The sequence below is a fragment of the Lynx canadensis genome, chromosome B3 (genome assembly GCF_007474595.2).
Source record: "Lynx canadensis isolate LIC74 chromosome B3, mLynCan4.pri.v2, whole genome shotgun sequence".
NCBI classification, from domain to species: domain Eukaryota; kingdom Metazoa; phylum Chordata; class Mammalia; order Carnivora; family Felidae; genus Lynx; species Lynx canadensis.
Window position 1 is genome coordinate 119,014,356 of NC_044308.2, and position 20,876 is coordinate 119,035,231.

A 20,876-nucleotide genomic window follows, 5' to 3' on the forward strand; every position below is an offset into this window, starting at 1 on the left:
TTTTATGGGTCAGAGGGTTGATGGAGGGAGGTGGGTGGGGGATGGGCTAGATGGGTGATGGATACTAAGGAGGGCACTTATTACGATGAGGACGGGGTGTTGTATGTAAGTGATGAATCACTGAATTCTACTCCTGAAACCAATATTGCACTGTATGTTAATTAACTAGAGTTTAAATTAAAATTTGAAAAGAAAAAAGAAAAGATGCTCAACATAACTCATCACCAGGGAAATGCATATCAAAACCATAATGAGGTATCACTTCACACCAATCAGAATGGCTAATATCAAAAAAGAAATAAGAAGTGTTAGCAAGGATGCAGAGAGAAGGGAACCCTCATGTACTGTTGGTAGGGATGTAAACTGGCAGTGCTACTGTGGATAATAGTATGGAGGTTCCTCAAAAAATTAAAAATAGAAATACCATATGATCTAGTAATTCTTTTACTGCTTATTTACCCAAAGAAAATGAAAACACTAATTCAAAAAGATATAAGCACCCCTGTATATACTGTAGCATTATTTACAACAGCCAACTTATGGAAGCAGCCCAAGTGTCCACTGGTAGATGAATGGATAAAGAAGAGGTGGTGTGTGCGTGCACACACACCAATGGAATATTACTCAGCCATAAAAAAAGAATATCCTGCCACTTGGGACAACATGAACAGACCTAGAGGGTATTATGCTAAGTCACACAGATATGATTTCACTTACATGATTTCACTTATATGTAGAATTCAAAACAACCCAAGACAAATGAACAAATAAAGAAAAAACTGAACTCTTTTTTTTTTTTATTTAATTTTTTTTTTTTTTTCAACGTTTATTTATTTTTGGGACAGAGAGAGACAGAGCATGAACGGGGGAGGGGCAGAGAGAGAGGGAGACACAGAATCGGAAACAGGCTCCAGGCTCTGAGCCATCAGCCCAGAGCCCGACGCGGGGCTCGAACTCACAGACCGCGAGATCGTGACCTGGCTGAAGTCGGACGCTTAACCGACTGCGCCACCCAGGCGCCCCAAAAAAAAACTGAACTCTTAAACAGACAGAACTGGTTGTTGCCAGAGGGGAGATGGGTGGGGGAATGGGCAAAATAGATGAAGGAGATTAAGAGGTACAAAATTCTAGCCGTAAAATAAATAAGTCACAGAGATGAAAATTACACCACAGGGAATACACTCAATAGTACTGTAATAATGTTGTACGGAGACAGATCATGACTATATTATCGTGGTGAGCACTGGGTAATGTACAGAATTGTTGAATCTGTATGTTGTACACCTAAAACTGATATAAAATTGTATGTCAATTATACTTCAATGATAGGGGGAAAAAAGGAAGAAAGGAAGAAATATAGAAAGAAGAAAAGGTTTTCATCATTTCCCCAAAGCTTCTTGTATTCCCATGGTTTTCTATGCCACTTGATGCTTTTAACTCCTGGCAAAAACATGAAACCAGCCTTCTGAGCGGCTTTCTGCTGACTGTGGTGCTTTGGGTCACTTTAAGGTCATTAGAGTTGGCAGGCACAGCCTCATGGACTCGCCTTCAAGGGTTCCCACTGGCACTTACCTTCCCTTGCTTTTCTTTCAAAATCTTCAACTTTTAAAACACCCCCTGTTTCATAATCTAAAATGAAACAGTAGCTGATGTCAAAAAGCCTTCAAGGAAACATAAGGAAATTCATCCTAGTGAAATTTATAATAATGAAAAACTAAAGTAAATTTTTACTAGAAGTAAAATTTCCAACATTACAAGATGGGATAAGCAAACATGACATATCCATACAACACAATCTATGTGGTCTAATTCATTTATAATTATTCTATGTATATTTAACCACAATAAAAAATGACCTATTAAAAAAACCCAGAAAATAGGAAATTAACTCATATCTCAGGCCATGACAGATCACATACATACATTCATTCACAGCACCAACAAAAAGCAGTACTATTGTGATAAGAAAATAAAAGTTATAAAGGGGGAGGAGAAAACTTTTTGGGGTAATGGATATATTATTTTGAATTTGTTGATGGCTTAATGGGTATACACATATGTCAAAACAATAAATTATACACTTTAAATATTCACATTTTATGTTGATTATACCTCAATAAAAATGTAAAAAAAAAAAAAAAAGATTTCATATGTATTTGCTTAGGCCACTTTCTAGCTCCAAAAGATTCTAAATCATATTCATCCTTCCATTGCAGTGACTAAGGTCATTCAATAGCCAGCAATGGAGAAGAAGTAAGGTGATCACTCATGATGAAGCATTTAAAATTCTCCTTTTCTCCCTTTCCCTTCCCCACCACAGGTTTGCCCAGCTTCCTCCCTAGACTGATACCTGGAGTAAACTTACCAATCATGTCTGTGTCAACAGCACGATCATAATAGTAAGAGAAAGCATAGAAGGAACTTCTCTGGACCTCATCTGGCTGGTGAAGTTTTCCTTGGACCACCCTCAGCACTTCAGTGTAGCAGGGCTCAAAGCCCATTTCCCCTGCCAGGGCAAGAGTGTACAGGCACAATGTGAGAAAAATAAGAGCTCTCTGGAGCCAACAAAGAAACAGCAGGAGGATCAATGAAAGCAGATGCTGGGGCTGAGGACAAAGGGCTTACAAAGCTGAGCAAACTTCCACAGTCCTGTCACTCTGGAGGAAAGGTACCTGCTTCCCCATGGCAGCTCCCCTCCCTAACCCGTGTTCACCAAAATAGCCATACCTAACCTGAAGCTACTGCCTAGCCTTACATGCCATGGTATTCATGAGGAGCATCCAGAAGGCTCACCTGCTTCCTTCACTGGAAAAATTGAGTTTTTTATCTTGACTTTAACGTCTCTGCTTTTTATAATACCTGAGATGAATTCTTTTTCTCATGGTCTCAGTTTTAAATGTATATAATATTATTTAAAAAGCTAAACAATGGGGTGCCTGGCTGGCTCAGTTGGCTAAGAGGTTGACTCTTGATTTTGGCTCAGATCATGAGATCAATCCCTGCATCAGGTCCTGTGCTAAGTGTTGAGCCTGCTTGAGATTCTCTTTCTCTCCTTCTCTCTCTGCCCCTCTCATGCTCATGCTGTTTCTGTCTCTCTCAAAATAAATACACTTAAAAAATAAACTTTAAAAAAGTAAAAAAAAGGGGCTCCTGGGTGGCTTAGTCGGTTAAGTGTCCGACTTTGGCTCAGGTGATGATCTCGCGGTCCGTGGGTTCGAGCCCCACGTTGGGCTCTGTGCTGACAGCTCAGAGCCTGGAGCCTGTTTCAGATTGTGTGTCTCCCTCTTTCACTGACCCTCCCCTGTTCATGCTGTCTCAAAAATAAATAAATGTTTAAAAAAAATTTTTTTTAAGTAAAAAAATAAAATAAAAAGCTAAACATTAACTGAATTTGAAATAGTGTTCCTCCTTGCTGAGGGCATCAGACCTAGGTTAAGAACAGGCTTCTAATGGGTCTACAACACTTGGGCAGGGAAAGAGCAGGACAGAGAGACAGTGCCTTGTTCACTGTCACTTCATACTATTCCTTAAAGGCATACCAAGATCTATTTGGAATGAGTCCCTGCAAAAGACAAGCTTCTCTTAAGTTCTGAAAAACATCTCTTGTGGGACTTTTCCAGACTTCTACTGTAAAGGTAATTTCAACCAGTGAAAAAACATCACTTGCCTTCTTTGTTGCCACCATAATGGTATTTCACGCCCCCAAAGATCCACTCTGCTTCCAACCATCTTGGTAGACAGGCACTTCGGAAAGTGTGTCCATCAATCCCTGAAAGAAGCCAGACCACGAAGTAAGAAGCAAGGGTGTGTGTATGTGTGGGAGAGAGAGAGACAGAGAGATAGAATGTGTGAAAGACACATGCACACACAAATGCAAGAAGACAGTAAGGTTGAAAGGAATTACCAAAGTAGGTAGTTCCATGACTGGGTCCTATGACAGGAATTCTTAACTCAGGGTTCATAGATGGGCTTTGTGGGGTTGGTGAACCTCCTGAAACTATAAATTTTTGTGCATATGTGTATTTGGCAGAAAGGTTCATGGTTTTTATCACATCTCAAAGAAACCCAAAACCTACAATGGAATATGTTCCCTCCTTTCTAAAAAAAAGAAAGGTAGGGGCACCTGGGTGGCTCAGTCAGTTAAGCTCTGACTTCATCTCAGGTCATGATCTCATGGTTTGTGGGTTCGAGCCTTGTGTCGGGCTCTATACTGACAGCTCAGAGCCTGGAGCCTGCTTCGGATTCTATGTCTCCCTCTCTCTCTGCCCCTCCCACCCCCCCCCCAATAAATAAACATTAAAAAAAGAATTTTTAAAAAAAAATTTTTAAAAAGGTAAAAAATACGCTTCTACTTTTCTCACAGTAATAGTTTACTGCGAGCCAGGCAGGCACCATAGAAAGTACATTAAATGCAAAATCTCAGATAAAGGGAGGAAAGAGGCACAAAAAGGTTAGCTAACTTGCCCAAAATCAAAAAGCTGGCTGAAGCCAGTTCCACCTGACCCCAAAAGCTGAGATCTTAAATGTTCAACCACGTTGAAAGAGATGAATAAAGTTGTTCAGTTACTCCATCTTGCAAGTGGACTGCACCCTTGCAGTGGGTGCTTCTTGCAAGTGGACTGCTTCCTGCACTCCCCACGTAAAACTAAGGGCTTGAAAAAGCTTCTGCCAAATTCACTCTTCAAACCTTGAATTTCTGCACACTTCAGCCTTCTGGTCACAGGCTGTTCCCCCTATATACATAGCCTTCATTCCAGAAATGGCTAATAATATATACCAAAACTACTGAACACAACATAAAGTAGAAAAGGAATTTGCTATTATCAGGTCCAGTATACAACACATGCTTCCTAATTTGGCGTAAAGCTTTCCTCCACAGAATCACTGTCAAGAAAGGGGAAAGGCAAGCTGAATACTGATGTCACTCTCACCATACCCCAACCAGCACAGGTACCCAGACGAACCTTCTGTTTCCAGGGCTCCCAGGGTTGCTAGTCTTGCAGCTTTTAATCCAAATCCCAAGTAACTGTAAAATATAGGATTGACTAATTTCATGTTGGTCCTGAAGCTCTCCAACCTAAAGCTACCTCTTTCCAAAGTAGCATGGTTTCTGTGTCTCCCTCTGAGGGAGGAAAACCTCGTTCTCTGCAACCTCTTCATCTTGTGTGGACAAGTGGTAATTTCTGCAGTTTAGATCAAGGCCATCCAGAACTTTCCATGCCTATGATTTAAAGGCCAGAGATAGTGACACTTCGTACAGTCCGACCTTGGGAACCATCCCCAGAAAAGCTCTCATTATCTTAGCTTCCAGCCGCAGTGTGATCAAATCCACGGCCAGATTTAGAACATCTGAAAGCAAACTCAAAGGAATTGGTACAGAGCTTTGGCTGAAGTTTCTCCAAGTGTTCTCTCTACAGAAAACTTTTAACTCTTTAAGTTATACACTTCTGAGGCCAAGAATGGAGAAATCTCTTGGGTCCTTGAGCTATGGTTTCAGTTATTAGACCTTTGCGGATTGGCAAAAACTTTGTGAGGCTGGTCAGATGCAGTAACAGATGTGAAAATGCTTTGGAAAGTTAGGAGAATCATACAACATGAAATATTTTTCCTCCATGTCCCCCTCCTCACCTATGTGTATACAGCTTATAAGTGCTGTTAAACATCTCAAATGAAGTGAGGTAGCCCCTAGGGGTTTGTTCCAGGGTCTTCTGCAAATCAGAAAAAGCAAAAAGACTATTCAGGATCTGCAAGCGTTTGGAGGTGTTACCACCACCATCCCTGTCCCTCCCCCAAGAAATCAGAAAAGAAACACAGACTAAGCTGCTAATCTCAAAGGGATGGAGGAATCAAAGGGACTCTGAACAATGAGGGAGCAAGGGGAAGTACATCCAGTTATTAACTGACTCCACTCACACTATTTGTGGTAGAGCTGCTGTCCTGAAATGGGGTACCACTTTCTTGGCACCATGATATGCTTGCCAAGTGGGTTGCTAACCAGGCCTTCATATAAATGACTCACCTTAAACTGGGGTAGGAATGTGATTTGGGTGGAGGCCCCCCCAAGGTCCAGGGTCCCCACAGTTTCCCGGCTCTGGCCATGCAGCTGACCTGTGAATGAGAGCCAGCTCTGAATATCTTCTGCTTCCCGGACAGCTCAACACTCCTCTGTCTGCAATCTCTGTCCTGCTCTTGTATATTGTAGGTGTTTCATAAGTATTCCACTGCTCCCTGGTCCCGAAGGGTATAGGTGAATGCTAACCTAGAAGGATTCTTGCTGTAGCTGAGGCCTTGAAGACAGGTATAAACAGTAACTTCTTATAGTTTCTTTCCTTCCTTTCTTTTTTTTTTAAAGCACAATACAAGCAAAATGGGATTTTTTTTGCTTGGACCCTCATGTGAAACCCAGTTAATATCTTAGAATAAACTTGAGAATGTATTACCTGTCAGAAAATTCACAGTAACCCAAGCTAATATACCTGAAAGACAGAGAAAAACAAGGATTACATCTCAAGAGCATTTTTCCCTAATCTTCCTCGACCCCAGTTTTGTTTTTTTTTCTCTAAATTTTGTGTCTAAAACACGTATTCCTTCTCCCTGTCCTTCAATTTCCTGTTATCCCATCCCTCCTTGTATGTTTCTCCTCATTTAGTTCCTTTTACTTCAGCACCTCCACCTCTGTTCCCAGTTCCTTTAATCAAAATATTTAGTAACCCTGGCCCGCTCCCCCGAGAACATGTACTAACACCTCTCCCACCTTCATAAGATCCATCCATGATGCTAACACTGTCATTTGGTACCAGGAAAGGTGACTTCTTGAAGATTTCTCTTACCTAAAGAAAAAGGGAAAAAACCTGGATTCCCTAAGGCAATAAAGATTTCCATACTTTGGCTATATCGTATAAGGTTTAGAAAACTACACTCTTCATTTCCCTAAATAAAATTTTAGAACAATGTATGTATGTATGTATGTATGTATGTATGTATGTATGTATGTATTTATTTATTTATTTTGAAAGAGAGAGAGAATGAGCAGAGGAGGGGCAGAGAAAGGGGCACAGAGGATCCAAAGCGGACTCTGAGATTGGCTCTGTGCTGACAGCAGAAAGCCCAATGTGGGGCTCGAACTCACAACCCCTGAGATCATGAGCTGAGCCGAAGTTGGACGCTTAACTGACTAAACCACCCAGGCACCCCTAGCAGAAGTCATTCCTTTTGTCTAAAAAACCAGAGAAGGGAACTACACAAACCATTGTCGGTTTCTTGTAAAAACAAAAACACAGGGATTACTCTGACTTTAAAGTAAATCTCAACCAGGGGAACCTGGGTGGCTCAGTGGGTTAAGTGTCTGACTTCAGCTCAGGTCAGGATCTTAAGGTTTGTGAGTTTGAGCCTCACATTGGGCTCTGTATTGACAGCACAGAGCCTGCCTGGATCCTCTGTCTCCCTCTCTCTCTGCCCCTCCCCTGTTCATGTTCTCTCTCAAAAATAAACATAAAATTTTTTTTTTATTTTTTTTTTTTAATTTTTTTTTTCAACGTTTATTTATTTTTGGGACAGAGAGAGACAGAGCATGAACGGGGGAGGGGCAGAGAGAGAGGGAGACACAGAATCGGAAGCAGGCTCCAGGCTCTGAGCCATCAGCCCAGAGCCCGACGCGGGGCTCGAACTCACGGACCGCGAGATCGTGACCTGGCTGAAGTCGGACGCTTAACCGACTGCGCCACCCAGGCGCCCCAAACATAAAATTTTTTAAAAAATAAATAAATCTCAACCGCTGTCTACATTTATAGGTGAACTGGACCTAAGAAAGGGCATACATTTGACTCTTTCAGCTCAAATTAGGATCCTGTAATTTTTTTAAAAAAACACCTTATTAATTTTGCCTGGGCACACTGGAGGCTAAGAGGACCTTTTCCCACTTCATTTCTTAGATGACAAGATAAACGGATGGTAGAGAAGAGTTGGGCCTGGGCAGCTCCTGAGGCTACAGAAACATTTCTTCTACTCTCCCATCAAATTCTGCCAGGTCTTTGCCCTTGCGGGTAAAGAGGACTCATGTCCACAGGCTGGAGTACTCTGCTCTCAGCCCCTGTTAGATTCTGGCACATGGCTGAGGCCTCAAGAGTCCAGAGACCCCAGGTCTAGACTTATTTATCCTATTTTAGGAAATGGGAATTAATATCTCTCACACACTCTTGACTCTCCACAAATAGAGGTCAATTATATGGGTGTTATGTCTTATTTTTTTTTATATGATTATCATGAGGCAGAGGGAGACTTCCAAACAGGAATAGAAGGAACTCTGGTCTACCGGCTGTTTTAATTCCTGATAGGATGAAACACTTCATGTGGTGACCTCTGGACCCTGTTTCATCCAGGAAAACCCAGTGATCTATAAACAAGTTTTTAAAGAGAAGATAGATAAGCAAACAGTAATAAACACAGAGAGTTTCTGCTCTTGTCCTCTCCACTCTTCTCCCCTGCTCACAGTTTATTCTCAACACAACAGCCACAGTGTGCTTTTAAAACAGATGTCAGATGCTGCCTCTCAAGACCCTCCAATGACTGACTTCTTGGAGAAAAAGTGAAAGTTCTTACACTTGCCTTTAAGGCCCTACATAATAAACCCCTCACACCTCTCTGATCTCATCTCCTACTTCCATCACTCACTCCCTTCCAGCTACATTGACCTCCTGGATGCTGTTCCTTGAATATACCAAGCATTTTCCCTGATTTAGGCTTTTCACCTGCTATTGCTTCAGCTTGGAATATTCTTCTACAAATGTCTTGTATAGCTTGCTTCTTTACTCTTCTCAGGTCTCTGATCAAATGCATCTTATCAACAGTCTTCCCTGACTGCCCTATTAAAAATAGCATCCCTCCACATGACTACCAGCATTCCCTAGCTGCCTTCCCTTGCTTTTCTTTCTCCATAGCATCTACAGCACCTGACATACTTTGTAGTGAGTTGTTTAGTTGTTTACTTTCTGTCTCCTTGCAACCAGAATGTAAGTTCCATCACGGCACGGACTGTCATTTTTTGCTCCAGGCAGCATGTCCCTGGTAACCTCACCAGTGCTCAGCACTCATATGCTGAATATAAATGAATACATGAATAAGGAATCAGGATTCAGATTCTCATGCAAACATGCTAGGCAGCTTGTCCTTGGACAAGGGACTTAAATGCTCTGTGTTGACAGTCAAAGGAAAATGGATTTTGGGGCGCCTGGGTGGCGCAGTCGGTTAAGCGTCCGACTTCAGCCAGGTCACGATCTCGCGGTCCGTGAGTTCGAGCCCCGCGTCAGGCTCTGGGCTGATGGCTCAGAGCCTGGAGCCTGTTTCCGATTCTGTGTCTCCCTCTCTCTCTGCCCCTCCCCCATTCATGCTCTGTCTCTCTCTGTCCCAAAAATAAATAAACGTTGAAAAAAAAAATTTTTTTAAATAAAAAAAAAAAAAAAGGAAAATGGATTTTGAGCTCTGAATTACACACTGATAATATAGAATAATTTTTTGTTGTAATTTTTGTTATAATGGGATCCTACTTGTAAATATTCTTCATACATAATTTAAATCTTATTAGTCTGCATGCTTTTAAAAATAATTTTTTATTGAAACATTTTTTTTAAATGTTTATTTATTCCTTTTTGAGAGACAGAGAGCACACAAGCAGGGGAGGGGCAGAGAGGGAGGGAGATACAGAATTGCAAGCAGGTTCCAGGCTCTGAGCTGTCTCCAGGCACAGAACCTGATGTGGGGTTCAAACCTATGAACCGTGAGATCATGACCTGAGCCAAAGTCGGACATTCAATCAATTGAACCACCCCAAAAAATTTTTTAATGTTTATTTTTGAGAGAAAGAGAGAGCATGAGCAGGGGAGGAGCAGAGAGAGAGGAGACACAGAATCTGAAGCAGGCTCCAGGCTCTGAGCTGTGAGCACAGAGCCTGACGCAAGGCTCAAACTCACAAGCTGTGAGATCATGACCTGAGCCAAAGTTGGACACTTAACCAACTGAGCTACCCAGGCACCCCCCCTTCAATAATTTTTTTGAAGTTGATTTTTTATTTATTTAGAGAGAGAGAGAGAGAGAGCGAGCGCGCAAGTGGGAAAGGGGCAGAAAGAGAGGGAAGCAGAATTCCAAGCAGGCTCCGCACTATCAGCACAAAGCCGGATGCAAGACTCAACTCACAAACCACGAGATCATGACCTGAGCTGAAATCAAGAGTCGGATGCTTAACCAACTGAGCCACCCAGGCACCCCTAGAGTTTGCATGTTTTATGCAAAATAAGTATGCACAATAATGCTAAAAATACTGAGTTTAAAAAAACTTCTCTACTTAAATTTTTTACTTGAATAAGAAATTTAAATGGATGGTCTTTAAAAATCTCACACTTAAAATTCCATGATTCTTCTCAAAAGCTTTATGCTGAGATGCTACTAAACAATAAATGAGTCAACCAAGAAATCAAAGAAGAGGGGCACCTGGGTGGCTCAGTTGGTTGAACATCTCTTGATTTCGGCTCAGGTCATGATCCCAGGGTCGTGGGATTGAGCCCCATGTTGGACTCCATGCTGAGTGTGGAGCCTGCTTAAGATTCTCTCCCTTTGCCCCTCTCCCCCGCTCGTGTGTGCTCTCTCTAAAATAAAAAAAAATAATAATAATTTAAATTGAAAAAAATCAAAAAAGAAATAAAAAATTACATGGAGACAAATGAAAATGAAAACCCAACAGTCTAAAATCTTTGGGATGTAATAGGGGCACATGGGTGACCCAGTCGGTTAAGTGACCGACTTCGGCTCAGGTCATGATCTCACTGTTCATGAGTTCAAGCCTTACATCAGGCTCTGTGCTGATAGCTTGGAGCCTGGAGCCTGCTTTGGATTCTGTGTGTCTCCCTCTGTCTCTATTCCTTCTCTGCTTGCTCTCTCTCTCTCTCTCTCTCAAAAATAAAGATTCAAAAATAAAGATAGATTAAAAAAAATTTTTTTTAATCTTTGGGATGTAGCAAAAGTGGTCTAAGAGGGAAGTTTACAGCAATACAGGCCTATCTCAAGAAGCAAGAAAAGTCTCAAATAAGCAACCTAACCTTACACCTAAAGAAGCTAGAAAAAGAACAAAAACCCAAAACCAGCAAAAGGAAGGAAACAGCATTAGAGCAGAAATAAATGATATAGGAAAAAAAAAAACAACACATCTATGAAACCAGGAGCTGGTTCTTTGAAAAGATCAACAAAATTGATAAACCTCTAGCCAGATTCATTAAAAATAAGAAAGAGAGAGAGAGAATTCAAATAAACAAAAATACAACGAAAGAGGAGAAATAACAATTGATATCACAGAAATACAAACAATAAGAGATTATAAAAAATTATATGTCAACAAATTGGACAAAGAAATGGATAAATTCCTAGAAACATATAACCTCCTAATACTGAAATAGGAAGGAACAGAAAATTCAAGCATATGGATAACCAACAAAGAAACTGAATTAGTAATCAAAAAACTCCCAACAAACAAAAGTTGAGATCAGATGGCTTCACAGGTGAATTCTACCTAATATTTAAAGAAGAATTAATACCTATTCTTTTCAAACTATTCTAAAGAATAGAAGAGGAAAAAACCTTCCAAATTCATTCTATAAGTCCAGCATTACTCTGGTATCAAAACCAGATAAAGATACCACAAAAAAAGAGAACTACAAGCCAAAATCTCTGATGGTGCAAAAATCCTCAACAAAATACTAGCAAACCAAATCCAACAATACATTAAAAAAAAATCATTTACCACAATCAAGTGGGATTTATTCCCAGGATGCAAGGGTGGTTCAATATTTGCAAATCAATCAACGTGATACATCACATCAATATCAGAAAGGATAAAAACCATGTGATCATTTCAATAGATGCAGAAAAAGCATCTGACAAAGTATAATATCCATTCATGATAAAAACCAGCAACAAAGTAAGAAGTTTAGAGGGAACATACCTCAGCATAATAAAATCCTATATGAAAAACCCACAGCACCACACTCAATGGGGAAAAACAGAGAGCTTTTCTCCTAAGATCAGGAACACGACAAGGCTATCTACTCTTATCACTTTTATTCAACATAGTACTGGAAGTCCTAGACATGGCAATCAGACAAAATAAATAAATAAAAGGTATCCAAATTGGTAAAGAAGTAAAATTTTCACGATTTGCAGATAACATGAGACTACATATAGAAAACCCTAAAGACTCCACCAAAAACTGCTAGAACTGACAAATGAATTCAGTAATGTTATAGGATATAAAATCAATGTACACAAATCATATTAATGCGCATTAGTGTGCATTTCTACATACTAATAATGAAGCAGCAGAAAGAGAATTTAAGAAAATAACTCCATTTACAAATGCATCAAGAGGCACCTCGGTGGCTCAGTCGTTTGAACGTCCAACTTCAGCTCAGGTCATGATTTCATGGTTTGTGGGTTTGAGCCCCACATCAGGCTCTGTCTGTGCTGACAGCTCAGAGCCTGAAGCCTGCTTTGGATTCTGTGTTTCCCTCTCTCTCTGCCCCTCCTCAGCTTGTGCTCTATCTCTGTCTCTCAAAAATGAATAAAAGTTAAAAAAACAAATTAAGAAAATAATAAGGGGGCACCTGGGAGGCTCAGTCAGTTGAGGATCTAACTCTTGGTTTCTGCTCAGGTCATGATCCTGGGGTCATGGGATCAAGCCCCAAGTTGGGCTCCATGCTGAGTGAGCATGGAGCCTGCTTAAGATATATTCTCTCTCTCTCTCTCTCTCTCTCTCTCTCTCTCTCTCCCCCCCCCTTCCCCTCCCCCTTCTCTCCCGGTCACACTCTCTCTCAAATGGAATAATAATAATGATGATAATAATAATAGATACCTAAGAATAAACCTAACCAAAGAGGTGAAAGACCTGTATAGTTTTCAACTATAAAACACCGATGAAGGAAACTGCAGATGACACAAAGAAATGGAAAGACACTCCATGCTTATGGATGAGAACAAATATTATCAAAATGTCTATACTACCCAAAGCAATCTACAGATTTAATGTAAGCCCTATCAAAATACCGATGGCAGTTTTCACAGAACTAGAACAAAAAATTCTAAAATTTGTATGAAATCACACAAGACCCTGAATGGCAAAGCAATCTTGAAAAAGAAAAAACTGGAGTTGTCACAATTGCAGACTTCAAGTTATATTACAAAGCTGTAGTAAAACAGTATGGTACTGGCACAAAAACAGACACAGATCAATAGAACAGAATAGAAAACCCAGGGGGCGTCTGGGTGGCTCAGTCGGTTAAGTGTCCAACTTTGGCTCAGGTCATGATATCATGGTTTTTGAGTTCCAGCCCTGCGTTGGGCTCTGTGCCAACAGCTCAGAGCCTGGAGCCTGCTTTGGATTCTGTGTCTCCCTCTCTCTCTGCCCCTCCCCTGCTCATGCTCTTTCTATCAAAAATAAATAAACATTAAAAAAAAAAAAGAATAGAAAACCCAGAAATAAACCCACAATTACATCGTCAATTAATCATTTGTCATGACAAAGGAGGAAAGAAAATGCAATTGGAACAAGACTGTCTCTTTGACAAACAGTGCTAGAAAAACTGGACAGCTACATGTAAAAGAATGAAACTGATCACTTTTTTACACCACACACAAAAATAAACTCAAAATGGATTAAGGACCTAAATGTGAGACATGAAACCATAAAAATCTTAGAAAAGAGCACCAGCAGTAATTTCTTTGATATCAGCCTGTGGCAACATCTTTCTAGATGTGTCTCCTAAGGCAAGGAAAACAAAAGGGAAAATAAACCATTGGGCATCAAAATAAAAAGCTTCTGCACTGTGTAGGAAATAATCAACAAAACTAAAGTCAATCTACTCAATGGGAGATGATATTTGCCAAAACATATCTGATAAAGAGTTAGTATCCAAAATATAGAAAGAACCGATACAACTCAACACCAAAAAACCTACAAATAATTCAATTAAAAAATGGGCAGAAGACATGAACAGACATTTCTCCAAGGAAGACATACAAATGGTCAACAGACACATGAAAAGATGCTCAACATCACTCATCATCAGGGAAACGCAAATCAAAACTACAATGAGATATCATCTCACATCCATCAGAATACCTAAAATCAAAAACAAAAGAAACAACATGTTGGCAAGGATGTAAGAAAAAAAGGAATCCTTGTGCACTGTTGATGGGAATGCAACCCCTGTGGAAAACAGTATGGAGGTTCCTCAAAAGGTTAAAAATAGAACTACTTGATGATCCAGTAATTGCACTACTGAGTATTTACTCAAAAAATTCAAAAACACTAATCCAAAGGGATATATGCACCTCTATATTTCAGCATTATTTACAATAGCCAAATTATGGAAGCAGCCCAAGTGTCCATCAATTGATGAATGGATAGAGAAGATATGGTGTGTGTGTACATATGTGTGTGTGTACATACACACACACACACACACACACACACACACACACAATGGATTACTTAGCCATAAAGAATGAAACCTTGCCATCTGGAACAACATGAATGGAGTTAGAGAGTATAATGCTAAGCGAAATATGTCAGAGGAAAGACAAATACCAAGTGATTTCACTCATATGTGGAATTTAAGAAACAAAACAAACGAACAAAGGAAAAAACAAATAAAGGAGAGAGACAAACCAATCTTAACTATAGAGAACTGATAGTTACCAGAGGGGAGGTGGGGGCAGGGGGAATGGGTAAAATAAGTGAAGGGGATTAAGAGCACACTTATCATGATGAGCATTGAGTAATGTAGAGACTTGTTGAATCACTATATTGTACACCTTAAACTAATGTAACACTGTATGTTAACTATACTAGAATTAAAATTAAAAATTTAATTTAAAAAACCTTTATGCTGAGAGAAAAAAAGACATTAAAAAAAGAACATAAACTGTATAACTCCATTTATATGAAATGTAAGAACAAGCAAAACTAATCTACAGTGATAGAAAGCAGATCAGTGGTTGTCTGGCTTCAGGGGAGGAGGAAACTGACTGCAAAGGTATATAAGGAAACTTCTGAATTTGTCAAAATTCATTTAACTGTACACTGAAAATGTACACATTTTAAGTTATACTTCAATAAAGTGGGCTAAAAATAATTTTTGTGATTCTAATAAGTTAGAAGAGTTAATACTATCATGGACAGGAAATACTTTAAAATTCTTTAGGAAAAGTTGTATAAATTCAAGAGTAACGTTTAAAAACGTGAGTAGCTAGAACAAGAGACCAGTTACCAGAGTGCTTTAGCGATGGTGGAATACTAAAGGTAGCAGTCACATTCCAAAGAGCTAAACACCCCTAAGGCAAATATTCACAGAGGGAAAAATAATCATCTGTGATGCAAAGGACTTCGAAGATTACCTCAAAGAGCAGAGCCTGGGCTTTCTGTTCTGGCAGTAAGCGCAGTCCTGCTGTTGCCTTCAGGACCACTGGGGTTCTTTTCCAGTGACTTCGGGGGATGGAATCTTTGGCCACCTCTAAGAGTCCTTGAACAGTCTCAGCACCCTTCAAAAGAGATAACCTACTCATACAGTGAACAGTTCATTTAGTGGCAACTGTCTATTCCCTCAACATGCTCGGGGGGATAACAGGAGTGAGGGAGCAGGGGGCTCCAACCACTCTCTGCTCTATAGGAGAAGAAACCTAGATAAGTAGGCTTCTTTGAAGGAAAATGCATTTAATTTTGGTTGAATGATAACAAAAATTATTCTTTTATAGCATGGTCATTTTAACTGATTGTTATTTTGTGTCTCATAAATTAGCTTCAGGCTAGAAAGTTGGGTACAGTGAAAAAAACACCGGATTTGGAGTTAGAAGACTTGCTTGCTAGCTCTGTGGCTTCATATAGGGACTTGGTTTCCTCAACTCTACGATGGGAGATACGCCTCATCCCACTGAAAAACTGCTGAGTGCATTGCATGCGGCAGACTGCATGTACGTGCACACAAAGGCTGGTGTGGCTATTACCATGCTACAGGTTTTATGATCTCTGGAAGGACAGAACCTGCCAGGTTCATTTTTGCATCATACCACCTACACGCACAGGACAGAGTAGATACTCAATTTATGAAATTAAAAACCATTATTTTAAATCCACTGTTTCCCTGAGTGAACATCTGACAACATGCTGCTACCTCTAAATCATCAGAATTATTAGCAACCACAACAAAATCTTCTTTAAATGTCAAATCAGTTTTTGACACCTCCCAATTTTCTGACGCATTTACCATTTCATATTAGCGAGCTGAGAAAAAAAACATCTTCACAGGTCTTCAAGTTCAAGCTATTCTTTTTTCTAAGATTTTATTAAGTAATCACATGCTCTACCAACTGAGGCAGTCATGTACTGCAAGCCATTTTTAATAGAAGTTTTTCCTTTGGTTAATGACTATGCTTGTAACAATATCTTTACATTTGCTACCAAATGATCAATATTCTGCCTTATTATATTTTGGTATGGTCTCTGACACACTGGGTATGGCATGTTATGGGTGCTCAAATGTGAAATACAGTCATGACAAAACTCTCTATACATCCTTTAATACCAAAGATTTTTGTTTTCATGAGTTCTTCCCTAATTTCTAGAGTATAGGTATACATGATCTGTCCTATATCAGGGTACTTTGAAATGAAGTTCATTGGGTCTACAGTTCCTCAACTGCTATGTTTATACCTCATATCTTATAGAGAACTCCATGTCTATCTTCTCCATCTACATTAATCAATGCAGTTGATGGCTTCAACTCAAAAATCTTAAACAGTAAATACAAAGGGAGCAATCTGCTAAAAAAAAAAAAAAAAAAAAAATGGTGTCATCCCTGCATATCCACAATCTATTCTTGCTTCGTTCTGCCCAAGCCCTAGTGAGCTTGGGGTGTACAAGTATAACTGAGTATATCTGAGGACAGAAAACTGATCTTACACATGACTCAGTATCAGTAGTGAACAGCATGAGGTATTTAACAGCAGCAGCGTGGTAAAGTTATTAAAGCATTGAGAATCTGAACATCTTGTTATAAAAAACGCACCTGCTTAGGTTGATCTACAAAAGCAGAAAGTCCTGGCTTCACAGAATCAAAAATTTCCCCTTCCAGAATCGGAAGCTGACCTTTTTGTCCATGGAAGAAAACAGAAGACAGATGGCTGATTACCAAAAGCTAGACTGTTTCTGATAGTGGGTTCTGTATCATACGACCTACTAGATTAACCTATTCCTCCAAGCCATCCCAAGTAATCCCACCTGTGAAGAGTGGCTTGTAGGAGTATTGAGTAAAGGGACAGAAGGTGACAGGCAATTCTTGAGAGTCCCTCTGCCATTTGTCGGGGTGGACACCTAGCTCCTACTCCTGTTCTTAGGCTCTATATGTAACCTGAGAACACTGGAAATTCACAAAAAGTTAATCCTCAGGGTTGTTTCATCTCCTCCAAGGATGACAGTGATCCTCTCTCAAGACCACATCCAATATTCTCAATATTCTGGATCCGAAGTATCAACTACCTTTAGAGAAAAGGACAAATTACAACTATATTTCTTGGACATATGGGTTTTAGACTACAGGCAACCCAGATCTCTTTAATTTCACACTGAATTAAACTATATGTTCAATTATCGTCCAAAATCTTCTCTGAAGAAAGACATTCAGTAGCATTAAGATTCTGTTATTCATATCACATACTCTCAGCACATTCATTTCTAGAAGGAGAGGCTGAAGTGTAGATTAATAGGCACCAATGAGGGTACGAGTTGCACTTACCTGGTATTTTCTGCACAAAGGTATAAACATGAATTCGTGTTCCAGTGCTCCCTGCATCAAACATAATTCCATACAATGTGCTAGCACTGACATTGATGGGGCACATGGAAGACAGGAAGACACCCTCAAACCAAGTCCGCTGGTCTCTGTGGAAGACAGTGCTGCAAACACAGGATGTCACCAGCATGAGAAAGGCTGCCCTCCATGCAGTGGCCATTCTCCTCCCAAGATGTGGTGAGTCTAGGCTTTTGTTGCAGAAGCAATGCTGTTCATACACCTGCAGTGGCTTATAGGACAAAAGACAAACATAGACCAACTCGTCTTTTGTTTAAACCTGTAAAGGAAGAAATACCTACTACAGAAATCCCACCCCCTTCCCCAAGGTGCTCTTTCTCTATTTTTTATAAGCAGCACAACAAGCTAGACCATAGTAACATAGGCTCTTGGCACCTTTTCCTTTAGAGTATCTTGTTGCAATAGAAAACTAGGATTTAAAATCTATTTCCTCATTCTCTGCTTTCATTTGTAAGGTGGATCCCTCATACTCAAGGCTCTCTCTGCCACCCTGCTCTTATTGTTGAGTCTAATTGTCTTCTTTCAATTTCAACGATTTTGTCTTTAGATCATATAATAACCCTCCCACTTTCCTTCTCTTTTGTCTTTTTTCCTATGTTTCAATTTCTGAATTAAAGTTATAAATTTACATAGAAGTTATAAAGTCACTAGCATTAGGGTGTCCACAGGCTTCAAAAATCAGGCTACTGGACTGCTACCTGTGACCAATAATATTGCCAGGGTTTGCACATACAATCCCATTTTAGGGAAATCAACTTAATTAAAAAACACTTAAATGGACCATTATAGGTTTTTTTTGTTGTTGTTGTTTTTAAGTTTCTTTAAGTAATCTCTATACCCAATGTGAGGCTCAAACTCATAACCCAGAGATTAAGAGTCACATTGCTCTTCCAGTCCAACTGAACCAGCCAGGGGTGCTGACTGTTATAGTTTTAAAAAACATCTTTCATAGGTTTCAGGGTTCCATGTTATCCCTGTAAGAAGTTAAGGCAAATGAGCAAATTAAGCCAGAGAAGCTCAATGACTTGCTGAAAGTCATAAAGCAGGTCATTGGTGAAATCCTGATCAGAAATCAGTCTTCACTTTTGCCAATCTTTCTTTTTCTGATTATTCCCAAAGCCTCCCTTACGGCAAGTTCTTGCCTATATTTCTTTATATGTTTGTAGCAAAGACAAAAATCTTAGCATTAGTGCTCAGCATTATTTGTTTTAGATCAGTATATTATAGCAGGTTGAATACAAATGATGCTGAAAACCTACAGTAGGGTTACATGAAACAATGTCTCTTGGATAAGCTATATTTTCTTTGCTCTAGGCTGTATTTTCTCCTGGTATTCATGAACAATGCTATCCTCTAACATGTAAGGCTTCCTTAATGCCCTTTATGCACTTTGCTCAAAAAAGTTTTGAGAGTCCTGTTCCAGCCTTCATCTCTGGACTTCTCCTTATGTAAGTCACAGTAACTGGTTATATAAGATCTAATTCTGAAGTTCCTATTGTTCAGTCCCCTTATCTCTAACAGAATACTCAGTATATTTGGGGCATAGATTGAGGATTCTCAGTCATTCTCAAGTTTGTTGACCTCCTAGGGTTCATTTTATCAAAATGCTTCTCTTCCCACAGGTGGCATATTGTATAAAATTATGCAAATTGAGGGATGCCTGGGGGCCGAGTTTGAGCCTGCATCGGGCTCTCCTCTGACAGCACAGAGCCTGCTTCGGATCCTCTCTCTCTCTTTGCCCCTCCTCTGCTTGTGCTCTCTCTCTCAAAAATAAGCAAACATTTAAAAAAATAATACAAATTGAAGTTAATTGCATTCAGAGTTTAAACTTTTAAAAATAACTAGAGTAGTTCTGAGATACTAAAAGGCAGAGTTAGAATTATCAGTTTGTTTTTTTTTTTTAATTTTTTTTTTTTTTTCAACGTTTATTTATTTTTGGGACAGAGAGAGACAGAGCATGAACGGGGGAGGGGCAGAGAGAGAGGGAGACACAGAATCGGAAACAGGCTCCAGGCTCCGAGCCATCAGCCCAAGCCTGACGCGGGGCTCGAACTCACGGACCGCGAGATCGTGACCTGGCTGAAGTCGGACGCTTAACCAACTGCGCCACCCAGGCGCCCCTAGAATTATCAGTTTGAACACAATTCAAGGCTGGACTTCTATTCCATAGTTAAGAATAAAGGTTTCGGCTAGGGGAAAAAAAACCACAACTTTGAGTCTCAAAGGAAACTTTATCCCAGGAAAACAACACTGAAATAGGGCAGCTGCTTGGCCAGATTCATACTCACATCTTAAATCACTCCCTTTGGCTGATTTTTCTTTTACAGCAAACAGACTGGACATGTATATCAGTCTAAATAACTGAAAACAGAAACAACCATTTCAGATTCTTGGAGTATTAATGGATCCTTGCCTTGTCCAGATTTCAAACCATATCCAGTCCTTGGTCCCTTTTCTCCCTCAAGAAGAACATTTAGGGCTCTCCAGTCACCAGCCTTCCTCTACCTCTGTAACTAATTCCAGAGCAGCTTCTTAGGGCTCATTTTTTCTCTATTATTGTGGTTTCTGAAAAATCTCTCCAGCTTCTATTTCCACTAAGCAAACATTTGTTTTTCTGCCAAAAGAGATTTCACATGGAAAAAAATGCATGCTAGGTTATCTGTTCTCATGAAGTGAAAAAGTGCAGAGTCATACCAGGTGTTTAGTGTGAAACTAAACAGATCTTAGAGAAAGCAAAGGATGAAAACATAAAATGCCCCTTCTGCTTTTAATCCCTACCTTCTAACGCCACTTTCAATCTCATTTTTCTTTAAGATTAGTTAAGAATGCTTACAATTTAGAGTGTATAGAATGGGATCCTCTTTTACACAACCGCAGCCTGAAAAGCTTGCTCATTCACTTCGTTAGTCTTTGCTTAAATGTCACCTTCTTGAAACCTTCCTTGTCGACTCAATTTAAAATTGCAGCCCACCT

At 39.8% G+C, this 20,876-nt stretch overlaps 1 protein-coding gene across 7 annotated transcripts in view; it reads right to left on the reverse strand.

The window, feature by feature from the left end:
• Nucleotides 1–20,876, reverse strand: part of ENTPD5 (ectonucleoside triphosphate diphosphohydrolase 5 (inactive)) — a 49,519-nt gene that overhangs the window by 8,938 nt on the left and 19,705 nt on the right. For 5 of the 7 annotated variants that reach the window (XM_030319540.2, XM_030319538.2, XM_030319539.1 and 2 more), the window contains 12 exons: nucleotides 20,192–20,264; nucleotides 17,829–18,114; nucleotides 17,103–17,182; nucleotides 15,436–15,579; nucleotides 6,755–6,830; nucleotides 6,441–6,476; nucleotides 6,020–6,108; nucleotides 5,629–5,708; nucleotides 4,965–5,026; nucleotides 3,668–3,769; nucleotides 2,366–2,506; nucleotides 1,573–1,629 (listed from right to left, as the gene is read on the reverse strand). In XM_030319540.2, coding sequence (XP_030175400.1) covers nucleotides 1,573–1,629; nucleotides 2,366–2,506; nucleotides 3,668–3,769; nucleotides 4,965–5,026; nucleotides 5,629–5,708; nucleotides 6,020–6,108; nucleotides 6,441–6,476; nucleotides 6,755–6,830; nucleotides 15,436–15,579; nucleotides 17,103–17,182; nucleotides 17,829–18,045 — 1,084 coding nt within the window. In that variant the 5' untranslated portion in view covers nucleotides 18,046–18,114; nucleotides 20,192–20,264. The remainder of the gene's footprint in view (nucleotides 1–1,572; nucleotides 1,630–2,365; nucleotides 2,507–3,667; nucleotides 3,770–4,964; nucleotides 5,027–5,628; nucleotides 5,709–6,019; nucleotides 6,109–6,440; nucleotides 6,477–6,754; nucleotides 6,831–15,435; nucleotides 15,580–17,102; nucleotides 17,183–17,828; nucleotides 18,115–20,191; nucleotides 20,265–20,876) is intronic. The other 2 variants (XM_030319543.2, XM_030319545.1) reach the window with 1 other exon arrangement.